The following is a 16159-nucleotide window of genomic DNA, read 5'->3' as shown; positions in this document are numbered from 1 at the left end:
CCTGGTCATCGCCTCCTGTATTTTTTCAATGTCAAACGCATCGCCCTCTACAATGGGACTGACGGGGACGGCTGTTACGGCCACATGTCGTAAGGTGCGGCCCTGAGCTTAACCAGGATCACCCGACTATAGCAAAATCTGAGAGCAGCTTGTTGTGCCTGGTCGCCAGGGCAACCAATGTTTGCGACCGCCAAAGTAGCAGCGCTCTGGCCAGCAATAAAAAACTCAGCCGAGCACATTTTGCCCAAGTTGCCGCTGTCTGCTACACGTCGGTCATGTGACTAGAGAATTGGGAAGGTTAGCGATTGGGGAGAGTGGCCACAGTAGAAGGAAAGGGCTTGGTTGGCCGCTCGGGGCTGATGCGTTTGGCATTGAAAACAATGCAGGAGGTGATGCTCCTCTGATGAAGCTTTTATTTTTGCTCATGCCAGCTTCACCGCATTCCCTGCCATAAAGTTGGATTTTTCGCATAGCTTATGTTTTTGCAGTGAAGCACTCTTACAGTGCAGGCACGGGCAAGTTGAGTGTGGGAATCAAATGAACTGCATTATGAACACAAATGGAATGAATTTAAGTTTTGCTTCACTCCTCAAACAAAATGCTGCTTGGAACCGTTGCAGGCTAACGTGGAAAGATAACTCATAAGGCTAAGAAACAAAAAAGACTCTTTTTCATACTCGCCAGCCTCCAAAAAACGCCACCACAAAAAGTAAAGCGGTAATGCAGTTCAAATAACAAAGGCACATTCAGGGGCATTTTTTAGATATATTGCAAGTCGAAACAAAAACACCGCCTCATTTGGCTTGTTGCGGTTTAGACACGTGCATAATGATGCCACGTTATCCACAAAGTGCTTTTACACGAGATGATCTGTTTGCAGGGCGACAGGTACGACAAGGTGAAGCATAATGTTGAGATGCTCGATCAACCCTGCTGTGGATGGCACCTATGCCAAGAGCAAATTGTTCCAAAGCATGGCATTCTGGGTAGTGCTCTCGTGCTTTTTTTTATTCTCAGCACTGCAATAGTGTTCCGACCTTGGGTTCCTCGAGAACCGTCTCCAGGGCATTTTCAGGTTCTCCTGGTGCCACACCTATACATAAGTTCTTTCTAATTAAAGAGCATAGTCAGGTGCACTTCAGATGTTCATTCTGATTTAGCAATCCTGTCACTGAAGCAAACTGCCTGCTGTCCTAGTGGCCACAAGTGCTATTCGCTTACGAGCATACCTTAGGGCATGGTTTCTCAAAGTGGGTTCCGCGAAACCTAGGGGTTCCGCAGGCCCCTCCTCAGGGTTCCGCGATAAATTTTCCCTGGTTCCGCAGTCGCAAAGTCTTATATGGTGAACTTGAGGTGCGATCGATCTAAGGAACCTCCATTACTCACGCCCGAGTGTCAGTAAGCACATCTCGGCGCATAACAGAAACGCGCGAGCTGCGCAATAAATATCTCCAGCAGCTTGTAGCCAGCCAGACTCCGAAAACGGGTCACGTGGTTAAACTATTGCACTTGAATCTCGGCCTTATATTACCCCCATGCGCATTTCTCCTGTTTGGAGATAGGTGCTGCTAGCGTACGCATTCGCATAAATCGACGGGGGAAAAAAACGATACCCTTGCTTGCTTTTGAATTTATTGCACGTTAATGTAGCATGAACGGAATGAAAAATGGTGGGAGGGGGGGGGTTCCTTGGCACTTAACGGAACTTAGCAGGGTTCCCTGGAACCAACATGCTTGAGAACCCCTGCCTTAGGGGCCTATTCAGGCAAGGTACAAGTTTGTTTTATGCGAAAGATTTTGTGTTTTATATTGCCCCAGTGCTTCTCCAGCACAAAAACGACGCCTTATTTACTGAGAAATAAAACAATTTAAGCCATAATTTCGATTCTCCCGCTGAATAGGTGACCGGTAAAAAGCACAAAGGCTCACTGGCGTGTTGTCTGCTCCGGCCAATTCTGGTTCGAGAGCTCTCCCGTCTTCCTGTATGCTGGCGCCTTTCACGTGCACGTGTGCGTGTTGTTTATTTGTCCCAAGCTGCTTACCCTTTCAGAGAAACCTCTAGCAGGGTCGACCGTTGTTGTTTATTGAATTTTCGGTGCACGGGTTTTCTTTTTTTTTTTTTTTTTGTATTTTTTCGGTGGAAACATATAAACAAGTGCACAAGCACGTGAAAGCTGCCAGCATACTGGAAGCCAGGAGAGCTCTCGAACCAGACGTGGCGGGACTCTGCGGGAGCAGACAATGTACCCATGAGCCTTTGCGCTTTGTACCGGACACCTATTGTGTGTTTCATGACGTCTGCAAGGATACATCCTAGGAAAGTACTGAAGTGGACACAAGTGTGCGGACTGTGGTTGCAGCAAACGGTGGATCGCCTTGTTTGCTGTCCTCATAGATGGTGCTGTCCTCTTAGATGGTGCCACCATACCGGTCGGGACCGCTGCCCACCCGCACTTTGTTTTTGACCAGATTCGTGCCTAGACAATGCTTGTTATGGTTTATAGTACTCATTTCGCGTGACATTGGGTATGCTCGACAAACTGGCAATTTCACAGAAGGCATTTGCAATTCCTGCCTTCTCATACTGATGTAATTAACACTCGAGTGTTGTAGCCGCGTTTCCACATTTTCACAACTATTTTGCAGGTTAGATAGCTCCTAAAAAGTTTCTGTGCGAGTTTTTTTGTTGTTGCTTGTTCTTGTTAGTCTTCGTGCTGATTCTCTCTCTTTTTTTTTTTTTTGCCATTGCGGCAACATTATGTTCCAACTAGATCAGTACAAGGCAGTGGCGTAAACGGAAAGATAATTTGGAGGGTGTTATACACCAGTGGAAAAATAAAAAACTGAAAGGAAAAAAGAGACTGCATGAGATGCCCAAACAATATACATGTCATTTTTCTGCATGCATAAATTTCGGTGAGTGTCCTAACACTGAAACACTCCCCCTGGCTAAGCCCTTGGTACGAAGTTCCCGTTGCAAGTGCACCCACACATCTGCTTTCCCGTTGCACTGCTGAGCACGAGGCCGTGGGTTCGATTCCCGGCCGCGGCGGTCGCTTTTCTGATGGAGGTGAAAAGCAAAAATGCCCGTGTGCACGAGATTTCGGCACACAGATCCCCAGGTGGTCAAAATTAATCCGGAGCCCTCCACTACAGTGCGCCTCATCGCCTGCGTTGCGTCGGCGCGTTAAACCCTACAATCAATCAATCAACATCTGCTTTCCCCCCAAAATGTAAGAACAAATTCCCCCGAGCACAGGCTGCCAACAAAACATCTCCGTTACAGTCAAGGGACCATCATGGCTGCAACAATCATGAGACACCATCGAGACTGTGCCACTTGGTGCGTGACGATGATTCCAGGTCTGGTGGAAAAACTGCCCAAACACAGGAGCAGGGGAAAACGTGAAGGAACAGAAAAGGCTCGCACATACACCCTGCTTATTCAGGGTGTCTAGAAAATTGCCTAATCTAATTTCCCTGACTTTTCCATGTTTTCCATGACCATTTTAGTCGAAATTCCCTGACCTACACAACATGCGCCATTCTGTGTAAATCATAGGTGTAAATCGTCCGTGAAGCATATAAAAAGCATAGAGAAAACACATTCTATCGGATGGGGGAAGTACATTTGTTGTAAGTGCCCTAATTCTCAAAATGCACTTTGATTAACTTCAGTTTGAGGATTGCGTGCCTTCAGTTACGGCTTCAGAGAGTTCATTTAATCTCGTGGGATAGAAGCTTCAAGTTTCGCTTCAGCGAGCACCTTTTGCTTTTCTTCTTGATTGTCCTGGCTCGACATGCAACGTGAACGGCATGATGCGTTTTTGCCCGCGATTCGGGCGCGTCGGCGTTGCGCGTGCGATTTTTTGATGCCCGTGTCAACAACGCGCTTCTGCCTCGCTCAAAAGTCGTCAGGCTCCTCCCACTGTCGCGCACGGCAGTGGGAGGAGCCTGACGACTTGCGCCAATAGGGAGCCGCGCGCCTCATGGCGGCAGTTTCGAAGCGCTTGAGACAGCCGGCTGGCTCCACTAGAGATGTTTAGGCTTACCATCCCGGCAAGTATTGCATGGGCACTTTTACTAGCCATGCGGATTATGTTTATTGTACCGTTTTCACCCACATTATAAGCTCCTTTACCGCACAAGAAACTTCGTGCGTGCCTTGTGCGGCATTGTAGAGTGCACTTAGAAGCGGTCGCTCGAGCTCCCAACACCCCTTCACGGTCGAAGCCGCCGCCGGTAGCACTGCACGCAGCGTTCGGGTGGTTCCGCGGCAGCGTCAGCGTGCCTGTGACGTGCACGGCGCGTTTTCGCAAGCAGAAAACGCCCCATGACGTTTACGCTAAACCATGTCATGTTCCTTTCTGATTATGCAATTCTGGCTCCTGATCTCATAAGAAAAGTTCTTTCGAGATTAGCTCCCAAAAAGCGCTGCCTTTTAAAACTCGCTGGAAAAAAAGGCGCGCTGTGCGTGCGATTTGGGCACCATCTGCATCGTCCGTCTGCGCAAGTGCACCCAGAAACCTAAGCCAGCTGCGATCTGCATGAGCCGCACGGCGAGTTTCTGCATGCGATTCGGGCGCGGTATTTTCACAGGCGCGTCGACAATTTTGTGCCTGCGGTGGCTCCTTCCCTGCACAAGCACGTGCGTTTGTGTCTTGAGTAACGTTTTAAAGAGTGGTTAGAAGCGGTCTTTCGAGCTACTGCACTACTCCGCGGCTGGTGCTGCCGCCATGTTGCCGGCGCCTGCCACTTGGCACGCACCGTGCGGGTGGTTTCCACGGTGGCGTCAGCACGCCTCAGGCGTGTGCGGCGCGTTTTCGCTTGCAAAAAAACCAGAAAACGTTTCACGCGGTTCACACTTTTGTCGCGCGCGAACGTGTTGCGTTCGGTAACTTCTTGGGGGCCTCCAACACTGGTTTCCCCTATTCTAAAACTGTGTGGGCAGGCCCCGAAGTGGTTTTCCCTGACTGGTACTACTTAATTGAAAAATTCCCTGATAATTTCCTGACTTTTCCCGGTGGCTCAAAATTTCCTGACTTTTCCCTGTTTTCCCGGTCGCTAGACACCCTACTGTTCAATGTTGGTTAAATGTGTTGAGAAGATTGCACCATCTTTTGCCATCCTGTTGCCACAGAGAGTTGGTCGCATCAAGGAGACAGCTTCGCTGGCCAGCGCTTCCATAGAAGTGCTTCAGCCATGCACAGTTACTAGGAGGCAAAAGTGTCGGGATACGTTTTGAGTGGACAATCAGTTTGCCTGGAACTCAAAGGTTGTGGTGCCCGTTCAGAGCTGTGCCAGAGAGAAAGAGAGACTGAGAGCGGAGTACTGTAGGAAAGGGCAGGCAGTGTAAGTGAGCATTTATTACTGTTGTAGCGGCAGTGGCGGTGTGGTGCCCCCTGTTCCCCCTTGCTGCTGCTGTTGCTCTAGGAGCAGCTGCTGGGAGGCCATGAGCAGCCGGTAGCGCATGCGCAGGTTTCGTGAGCGCACGTGCAGGTTCACCAGCTCCACCGTGTGCGATGCCGGGAACCAGCCACGAGCACCGTCCCTCAGCCGCTCGCCCTCGTACCAGCCTGCACGACCAGTCACACAGGGCACTTCAGGGCGGGACAACATTGCGTTTCCCCCACCATACACAGATAGGCTATTTTAGGGACGAAGCACCTTAGGGGCTCGGGCTGTCGGCATCTCCCATCGTCTCGTGTAGTCACCGTACTAAAACAACGGGGCACTCATTTTACACCAACTCAGGCTAGAACGTATCATCTCCGTGGGCAAGAATGCATACTAAAAGAACACACTGAGACACCCATTTTCCAACGCCTCATGCTAGAACGTTTAACCTCCATAAGCAAAAGCGCCAAGGCCTAAGACACTGAGTGCTCAGCATCAAAACCACATTATGGATGTTATGGGACCCCCTCCCACTATGTGTTCCTGGTAAAGATTATGTTTGCAGATTATCTTTGAAGGCTAGGCAGGATCTAGCGACACTAGCCGAGTGCAAGCGGCAAGCCCGCCTTCCCCAGCACCCAATCAGCGCCCACCGTGCGGCAAGACAGAGACGTACATTTTTTGAGTACACTTATACACTGCATGCTTTGCACCTCCCCGGGTTTCCCGGGGAGGTGCAATGCAGATGGCCCGGTTTATTTAGGGGCTTTTTTTTGCTTGTCACAAGCCTGGCATGGCAATGGAATGCGCTAGGAAGCCACAGCCACCTTGCATGTTTACCACAAGATACGGCTCATGTTGTGACAGTCTTGAAATCTGTTTCTTTGATGGCTTCATCAATTTAATATGAAGCATCATATCCACTGTTCCAGATTCTGCCGAAACTTGTCACATACTGCTTGCCGAGTCATTTAAAAGAATATAAGCATAGAGAATCCACAGCTGTCACAACTAAAGCAGACCAAGCAGTGTCTCAGTCTATCCGGCCACTGTCGCCCTACCCTTGTCTAAACCAAGGCAAGAGACTGAAAACACATTATCGAAGAAATTGCTCCCGAAGTTTTTGCAGCTATGCCAGGTCTCGAGGTGCATGAGCAACATTGCTGTTCTTGCTTGCAGATGACCCTTTGGGCTTCTGCTCCTTAATGTGGGCGCCCATGGGATGCCTTTCTGCCTTCCTGAAGCTCCTTTTGCACAGGCCTCTGGAGAACAGAGGCCTAAGGATTTACACCCAGTGAAGAACAAAGGTCATCATCGGCTGGCTGGTTGGCAGTATTGCACTTGACAACTTTCCTAGACACAGTTGCGGACTGACTTTCGGCTTTTCTTTGTTTTATAACCTTGCTTGAAACAGCAACAGCTAGGTACATAGTACTCATATTCAGAGTTACCAAAGGTTGATCTCCAGAGCATTACAAGAACACAAATGAGCTACTGGGAAGCTTGGTAAAAGTTTTTCGTGTAATTCAAACCTCAGTATTTTTCTATAAGCTTTTACCATTCAGGCAAGCCAGTATTCCTTGTAGCAGAGCAGACGTTGTGTCAGCAAGACAATGGCTCGTGCGCTTGTTTCCCAAACCCACCTTCCCAGCGCAATTTGCCACACTGTACTGCGATTTGAATAACCATGCCATCTTCATTACATTGCTTTATCATTAAATCTCGTTCCTCGAGCATTCATTACAACCACTTGCATTCAATAGTAACTGGTTCCACAACTGGGCGATTCCACAATGCACTGCAATACAGCACACGCCACAGCTTTTGATGCATTGGTGCTCTCATTCCCAAGGCTAAGAAGCTGGCTGTCAAACAGAGGAATAACTCGACATTTTATAGAGCATTCCATTGGGCAATATGGAAACATATCCTCGCACCCAGCTGATATGGTGCATGAGCAGCTTTTCTCCCTTTCTAATGTTCATGGTGCCGGGGTTTCCCTGCCCTGACTGCACTGTATAAATATTACACGGACAAGCCCACCCATACTTTACACATATTTTGAGGAAAAGACTGCTGCAAAAAAATGAGCCAGATTTGAAACATACCTTACCCTTTCGAGCAAAGAAGCTTTTGTCAATTTAATTAAGCTGAACTCTGTGCACCTACTTTGGAGTAGCTTGAATGGAGAGCACTTAAACTTTGACAGTAAACAAGGACGAGAAAGACTACAACACAGGACGAAGCGCAAGATTGCGCTTGCGCCATCTTGCGCTTTGAGTTTTGCAGAGTTTTGCAATTGGTGTATATTGAAGAGCTCTGGTGTGACGCAGGGCTCACCAGCCCTGTGCCAGACAGGGAAAAGGGGGTGGCGTCGGAAGGAGGGGCACTGACCGTCGGACATCTTCCGGAAGACGTTGACCACGTCCGCCTCTTCCAGGGCCAGTTCGTCGGGCTGCTGGGGCACATAGGCATGGCGACACTGCACCTGCGGGCAGTCTGCAACACAGCACGCACCGCCACGCATCAGTGCACCGTCGCAGCACAACGCCAAAGAAGAGGGGCCACACTTTCAGGGACAAAAACAATTACACCACTCAGAAAGAGGGTGATTCCAGATGGTGGAGGTTTCAAGCAAGCAACTTTCATAAGCACTGGCAACAGTATGCTTGAGAAAAATCAGTTGGTGGCCTGCTAAAGCATTTTGCTTCATTCACTCACATAAAGTGTAGCGACACAGCTGTGTGCATACCAGTGTTCCTTGCCACCCCTCTCGGTGTAAAGCAAGGAACACTGGTGACAGCTCATGTTTGTGGCAGACGGATGACGGTGGCTTTGAGTGTATGCATATATGTACGTGTGTTCACAATTAAACTTTTCAGTTGCTAGTAGCGCACCATCCTGTGTCCTTTCTTGTCCAGGTTTTGTTTGCGCTCTACCCGTCATGAAACTTTTACCCGCAGTAGCGACTTGACCAGCACTCAACAGCATCCCTGCTGCCAATGATAGGGTGGTGCTGGCAGGGCTTACCCCACTCCTCGTAGATGCGCTCGTCAGGGTCGCTGGACACCATGGGGGTCAGCACGTCCATCCACCGTGTCTTGTCACTCCTGCAAGCAAGGACGACGGGGTTGGGGGCCGCTCTGCACGTTTCACTTGGTTCCGCCAAGTGATCTTGCATGTACACCTGCGATGCTTCAGTCAAATCCTGTTACAGCAAACTTCACTTCAACAAAACTTCCTCTGCAGCAAAGTAGTTTCACTTCTGCATCCGTTACGTTTAGGTTTTCAATTACAAAAATTTTCTACCACCAAACAACACTCTACGGATCATTCTGCTTTAACCACATTTTTGTGAAAGGATAATTAAAACTTACCATTCATCTGCCAACTAAAACTAACAAAATCGATTCTTACATCCCCGTAAACATACTGGGCGTCTAGGTTGTACTACTATCACTCTTTCCCTCCAAACAGCTCCCGATGCCAGAGTGCTCGCATGCCAATTGGCCACTGCTATGGAAGGGCACCATTGTTTGATGCCAATAACGATGTAGCCAACACCTGACATAAAGGAAACTAATTACCGCAAAGCCATATCAATACAAAGCTGCACCTCTGTACTTATATCCCCGAGGACAAAGGAGTGAGTGTACATGTTAGCGACACAGGACGATAAAGAAGGAGGGCGGTGGTCAGACATGTCCTGTCTTTAGTGTGACTTAATCCTTTAAGTGTTTTCTCAGCTAACTGGAAAAGGTCCTCCTGTTCAGTTTTGAGGATGACAAACTCTCATCTATGGCTTATATTGCATTTCACCCACCAAGTGGAAGCCCTTACTTGATTTTGTTTTCTCCCGCAACACGAGCGCTATTTCTTAGTGAAAGCATAACGTCCAGTGGCAGCGACGCATGCACCGGTGGCCTGTCAACCCCTGGTACGCAGGCATGGCTACGTGCAACTCTGTACATCATTTTCTTTGCAGACTGGTGGGCGTGGTGGTGTCTGCCAATATACCATCTTTTCTTCTTCTATCTTCTTCACGTAGCAATAGTTTAAAGGGACACTAAAGGGTGGAAACAAGTTGGCTTGCGTTGGTAGATTACGATGCTGAGAATATGAATACAACATTCTCACAACTCGCAGTTGATTGGTAAGGCAGGACCGCACCTTCTTTGTGGCACTCCTATTTTGTGATGCGATGCCTACGTCACGAAAAAATGAAAGGGAAATGGGAGAGAGAAATGCCAACTTTATTTACTTATTCCTCAAAATAACGCATTGTTGCTGGCCGAACAAAAGCCGAGCGAGCTACGAAACGTACGATCTTTCAGTTAAAACAAAATTTCATTCAGCCTTTAGAGTCCCTTTAAATGTTTGCAATCTTTCACTGGTTGTTGCATTATTATTGGCTGCGAGGGCCACCACTGGAGAGGCCGGCACTGGGATCGTTTTGACGTCACTGGCTGGATCCCCGTTCCTACCTTGCGGCGAAGTTGGATTGCAGCGTGTGACGCTTGGTTTAGTGCGCGCCGTTTAAGTCCATTTTCGTGTTAATTTTCGGCGTTTGAAGATAGTTATCAGGGCGTAAAGCGCAGTTTGACCTCATGGGGACCTCATAACCGTGTCAAGTGTGGTTGGCTGCCCGCAAACGACTTGAGCGTAGTGGTGTATGCGGATGTATGCGATCGAACCCGGTGTAAGCGTAAACTGCGGCTCGTTTCCCCGATCAACATTGTAGGCTACAATGATAACCGAGATAAATTAGTAGATTTCGCTTGTCGTTTGCAAGAAATGGATGAAGCAGGAAATCATGAAGTTTTTACTGCTCGCAGAAACGCTCCGCACACACGTCTGCCGCGCCTGCCCGCTGGTGGCTCGAACCGACGCAGGTCGCGGCAGCAACACCTTGTTACCGCTTTTTTACAGCCTCTTACCCTCCTCCTGATGTGTGAATGCACTTTCACCTCTCAAAAACAAATAAATAAAAAATCATGCTGATTGCAGAAAAGCCGTTCCACATTCGCGAAGGTGGATGTTATTATGGTAAAAAAATTGTGTTAGGTAGTGTCATCAGCTGCGATTTTCAAAGCGATGCTCAAATATCTGCCACGATCTACACCGTCCGGCCGCAGAGGTCGGTCCCGGCACCGCTGGCCCGTTCACGCACGGTGCGGTGAGTGGCTGAAGGATGGCGATGCCTGCACGCAAGAATCGGCCGAGGCCGTGGCAGGTATTTTGAGCATCGATCGCTTAAACGGCAATCACCGCGGATACCAAGTTCCACATACGAGAAAGAGGTGACAGTGCGGTGAAAAGTTGCATTAGGGACTGTGATTCACTACTATAACGATAGTGGCGATGAAATATCTGCCGCGACGCTAAGCCTAAAGTTCCCAACATCCGACTCCGCGCATCCGAAGCCGGCTGCGAGCTGTTGGAAAAGACCCTCATCTAAAACTCGCCGCGTGCAAGCACGTTGCGTTTGGGTCCCCCTAACTTGTTGGGGGTCCCCAACGCTTGGTTCCCCTATTCTAAAACTCCCCATTACCCCACGACGTGCTTCGCCTCATACACAGCCGCGCTTCCTGTCAGCAGTCAGGAATTCTAGAACTTAATGTTAGAGAAAGGCGCAGACTCATTGTAAACAGACAAAAGCGCATGTTGCAATTATAAATTCCCACGGCGAGGTCCTGATTAAAAGTAAACATAGGCATGTCTAAATACGCTTGAAGGCGTCGAAAACTCGCATTAATACCATTCATACATTGCGGACAAGTTGTTCCTAAAAGTAACCATATCAGCCGTACAGAATAGTAATTGTTAATCTAATCACGGCATAAATATAAAAAGAAAACATTGGAGGGGAACTAGAGACTGCTTAAAGGAGCCATGAAGAGAAAATACAACTTCGTTCAATTTGAAAGAACTAGGATTCAGTATCTCACTCAGCTTCATTAGAGCCACAAAAGATGTTGTTTAACGAAAAAAAAGCATAAAGTATTTAAAAATTTTCAAATTTTGCGCCATAGTGACGTGTTATGAGCAAGAATGACGTCATACGGGCCAACAATAAAATATACTTGTCAGTGCGTTAACTGCACATTAGCATTCAAGTGAAGCGGTCAAATGGAACTAGAGGCCCCATTACAGACGTCCAGTCATGTATCGTCGTGACAGGTGAGTTAGGTGACCGCCAATCGCACAAACAAGGTTCCATGACGTCATAGAAAAGTTGCGGGAAATTGGCTAGGGGGTCGCGACTGCTTCACACGTTTTCTTTAATATCTCCGTTATTTGTTCGAAGATTGCGATGATATTGGTATCATTGTTATCGGGACTAAGCAGTCTTTCTAATAAACCCAACTTGTATTTTGTCTTCATGGCTCCTTTAAGCGAAACTGCAGATCGTACTAGCACTAAGCACGTGCGGCGAAGCAATCCGCTCACCATTCTCACGTAGTCATTCATTTACCAGGCAATGCACGCAGTACGCGCCGTGAGATCAGAACTGAGCGGCACGTTTCCGTTGCTGTTGCAACGTATATTTTCTTTGCACACATGGTCTCATACATGTCATGTCAAAAGTATTTCATAAATTAACAGCGCACGTACTTTCTCGGCATCAATTGCATCGTCCTTGGTGTTAGCTGGCTGTGTATGAGCTGTCGGTGGGGATTGGAGCAACTACCTAGACACGGCGGTGTCAACCGGAACAAGCCAGCTGCTGACTGCTTGCCCGAATTATTCGGTCTGTAGACAACTTTTTTCTGTACTAGTTCGCATCAATGCAGCAAGGAGGGGTCACACGGTGGCCGCAACAAAAAACACACGGTCACATAAGCACAGGAAATGTGTTCTAGCAGACGACAACATAACCCGCATCTTACAAGTGACATCACTCGTAGGTAGCACCACGGTATGTCCTCGAGGCCAATACAGTAGCCAGCCATTTTATTGGACTCCTAAAATTCAGACTTCCTGGATATTCAACACTTTTCTGAGAACCGCCAGTTGACCCATAGGGGTAATTTATATCAACAAGAGATATTTCGAACAAAATAAAGACAGAAGTTTTATTTTCCGGACAAAAATTTCCGCAACAGAGCCATGGGGTGACTCCATCTTGAGCTTTAAGCCACCTGGCAAGCTTCGGATTGGATGGAGATTGGTTTGATTCCCACCGGGATAACAAACTGTGAACTTGCAGACCATAATTTTGTGTGTATTCTGCGCCGGAAGCAATCTCGAAAGCCGGAAACTTATAATATATGGCCAGTTTTTTTTTTTTTAGACACCACAGCAGATCGCAGACTTGCGCAGCAGTGGCATAGACATTCCTGCTGCCATTACATTTCGAGAGTTTGCTGCAGGGGACAGCTACATAGTGTTGTGCGCGGAGCTAACAGACGACGAGATTGTGCACAAGTGACCACACTGCTGCTATGTGACTGACCCCGAAAAATACCCTTCTCACCGCCCGCAACCGTCAACGCAAGACATTGCCAATGCTTTGGCGTTGTTGTCCAATGTTTACGAATAAAACATGACACTTGCAGAGATGCAAGCAGACATTCTCACACGCAGGAGCTATTAAGGCAAGGAACTATTCGCGACTTCTTCAGTCCTGTTTAAATGAAATAAAGTAAGTTTTCGTGACTCACAGATTTTTCCGACTGCTCTTTTATTCAGGCTATTTTCCGTCCCCCTCCAGGTCCTAAAAATCTGTCGGCTTCTGTACACCTTCTGAGCCAGCAGCGTCAAGTTCTCGATGTCATTGTAGGTACAGAGTGCACCTCTCCCGATCCAGACAACGTAGCGGCCATGCCAGCGCCGCGAGGTGTCTCAGGTGTTCATCACCTCCCCGGCCTTGTCTACCACATTGGATGCTTCCTGCCTTGTGTACCAGAACCCACAGCACCGATACGAGCTTTGCTGAGGAAGAAGCCTGAGTGGACTGACTTGGGGCACGCCCAACAGTCTGCCTTTCCCAGGCTTAAAGGAGCCATGAAGACAAAATACAAGTTTGGTTCATTCGAAAGATTGCCTCGTTAGAATCATGCTGACACCACTTTTAACGTAAACTTCGCTCAAATAAGCTGTATAATTAGAAAAAAAGAGAATGGTCATGCGACCCATTAGCTCATTTCCTGCAACAGAACCTATGATGTCATACCAGACAGCTCTGCGATTGGCAGAGGCTGGCGAAAGCAACGGAAAATAAGCAGAGCTTATAAGTTTGCCGAACGAGCTATTTGCGCTTAAATTTAGGGCACATTCTTTTTATAGCAGTAAGGATTTCGAGTCGTCTTACACGCAGTGGCCAATTGGCGTAAGCGACATTTTCTTACGTGACGCTATTTGTCGAGGGTATGATGTTTCACGAAGCGATTACTTTGTACAGTAACAAAAGCAAGCCAGGTGCAAATACGGTCAAAAAGCAAAGCAACGGCAGACGACGGTCTATGCACGAGTATGGTAGTGCCATCTGGAAAGGCTGACGGCAAGCAGCACTGCAGCCGAATCATGCAGTGCAAGTTCGTTTGTATACGGGTGCTTATGACTTCATTGCTGACTTTCGAAAACGCATGATTTGGTGAGAGAATCAAAATTTTAACCTAAACTGATTCATTTGTCAGTGAATACGGCATCATTTCCTGCCGGACAAGTGCTAGGAGCACTATAAAACACGAAATCTTTCAAATAAAAGAAACGTATTTTGTCCTCATGGCTCCTTTAAAGAAATGCTCTGCTCTGACCTCGGTGTGGCTCAGTACAAACATGGCATACAAGGTGACAGCATCACACGATGCGAGGTCCTTTAATCTTGGGGCAGTCATACAACACGAGCAGCCTTCCGGAGAACGTCGACCAGTCGCCTTTGCATCGTGGTCACTCACACCAACCGAAGCACAATACAGTCAGACTGCGGAGGAGGATGTCTGTGGTGTGAACTTCTTCATTGAAACAGATCACCAGCCACTGCTAGCACTCGTGGGGACCACGGATGCTGACTTGCTGCCTCCGCGGATTCAACGGTTCAGGCTGAAGCTGATGCATTTTTTGTACCCAAGCTTCTAGCCACAGCAGACACTCATGTGCACCACTAGATGGTCCTTGGCCGGGGCACGCTGATCAAGTTGAGTTCTTTGTTGCAGAGCTTCTTTGCTTCTTCCCAGACTTCATCTTCTCACAGAAAGTCGAGCTGCACTACGCCCAAGCCAATGATGGTGAGTGCAGTCTCCTGCTTGATTACCGTATAAACACGTGTAAGGGCCGCACCCGTGTACGGGCCGCACCCCATTTCTCTGAACTATATATTTGGAAAGAAAAAAAAAAACGTGTAAGGGCCGCACTCCCACTTTCGTTGGCCCATATGTATTCAAAATGCGCGCGCGCATGCAAGTTTCTAAGTGTTATCAATAGATGGCGCTATCTATTACGCCATTAGCATTACCAACTTGTGCAGTTCAGCCGGCCATTTGCTGGAGTTCTGCACGCCGTGTTGTCTCTCATGTTTGCTTGTCTTCTACTGAGCGTTTACGTTGTGGCACGATGGGCAAGCACCTGAATAGCTACACGGCTGGCGACAAGTTAAAGGTGATCGAGTTTGCTCTCGAGCACGGGAAACGTGCCGCTGGCAGAAAATTCGACGTCGACGAAAAGTGCGTTCGACGATGGTGCGCTCAAAAGGAAGCTTTGTGCAAGTTTCCGGAACTGGGAGAAGACTTGTTCCGCTATGTGACTGAAGTGCGGAACGATGGTTTTGCACTCTCAACGGACATGCTGCGCGTGCAGGCACTAGCCTTGGCACGTGCGAAGAACATACCGATATGGTATTGGGGATGATTAGGCGGAGCAATTGCCGGCAGCTATGCAAGGCCAGGTCAGCCTTATTCAACAATACTTACTACTACTACTACCGGCTGGGACTTTCAATGCTAGTGCTGGCTGGGTGCAAAGATTTCTGAAAAGGAAGGGGCTCTCCTATTGGCGAAGGACCACGTAGCGCCAGCAGCTGCCAGAAGACTTCACCAACAAGGTGCTTAGTTTTCATAAGTATGTCATCGGCCTTCGCCATCAACATAATTTGCTACTGTCGCAAATAGCAAACGCTGATCAAACTCCTGTGTGGTTTTACTGTCCGGAGAACTACACAGTCGAACTGAAAGGCGGGAAGAGCGTCGCCGTGCGGACCACTAGCGCTGAGCGCCAACGCTGCACAGTGATGCTTTGTGTGGCCCCGGACGGGCGGAAGCCACCTCCGTACGTTGTGTTCAAAAGGAAGAGGATTCCCAACGAAGTGTTCCCCAAGGGAACCATAGTTCGAGCCAAAGAAAAGGGGTTGATGAATGATGACTTGGTGCTCGACTGGGTGAAATGTGTTTGGCAAAACCGACCGGGAGAGCTGTTGGCCAAACGGTCACTTTTAGTGTTAGACAGCTTCCGCGGTCACCTAACCAATAAGGTGAAGGAACAGCTGCGCCGTGTCGGCACAGACTGGTCCGTGATTCCGGGCAGCCTCACTGGAATGCTGCAGCCACTGGACGTCGGCGTGAATCGACCTCTTAAGGTTGAATTCCGAAGGCTCTACACTGAATGGATGGCAAGCGGCAGCCATGAGCAAATGCCGACCGGACGCCTGAAGAGGCGACTGCTTGCGACTCTTCTCGGTTGGATCCTGTCAGTGTGGAGTTCGGTGTCGACGGACGTTGTATCCCGAAGCTTTAAGGTCACCGCTATATCCAACAGCTTGGATGGC

The 16159-nt window shown here is 48.4% G+C and overlaps 1 protein-coding gene across 9 annotated transcripts in view; it reads right to left on the bottom strand.

The window, feature by feature from the left end:
- Nucleotides 1-5329: 5329 nt before the first annotated feature.
- Exn (Ephexin) overlaps nucleotides 5330-16159 on the bottom strand; it is a 61131-nt gene continuing 50301 nt past the window's right edge. For all 9 annotated transcript variants that reach the window (XM_077695355.1, XM_077695356.1, XM_077695354.1 and 6 more), the window contains 3 exons: nucleotides 8428-8507; nucleotides 7792-7896; nucleotides 5330-5576 (listed from right to left, as the gene is read on the bottom strand). In XM_077695355.1, the coding sequence (XP_077551481.1) occupies nucleotides 5368-5576; nucleotides 7792-7896; nucleotides 8428-8507 (394 nt within the window). In that variant the 3' untranslated portion in view covers nucleotides 5330-5367. The remainder of the gene's footprint in view (nucleotides 5577-7791; nucleotides 7897-8427; nucleotides 8508-16159) is intronic.

Source organism: Haemaphysalis longicornis, unplaced genomic scaffold, assembly GCF_048455015.1.
Source record: "Haemaphysalis longicornis isolate Haplotype H1 unplaced genomic scaffold, Haemaphysalis longicornis Haplotype H1 scaffold_14, whole genome shotgun sequence".
NCBI classification, from domain to species: domain Eukaryota; kingdom Metazoa; phylum Arthropoda; class Arachnida; order Ixodida; family Ixodidae; genus Haemaphysalis; species Haemaphysalis longicornis.
This window is presented reverse-complemented; position numbering and strand designations above follow the sequence as displayed.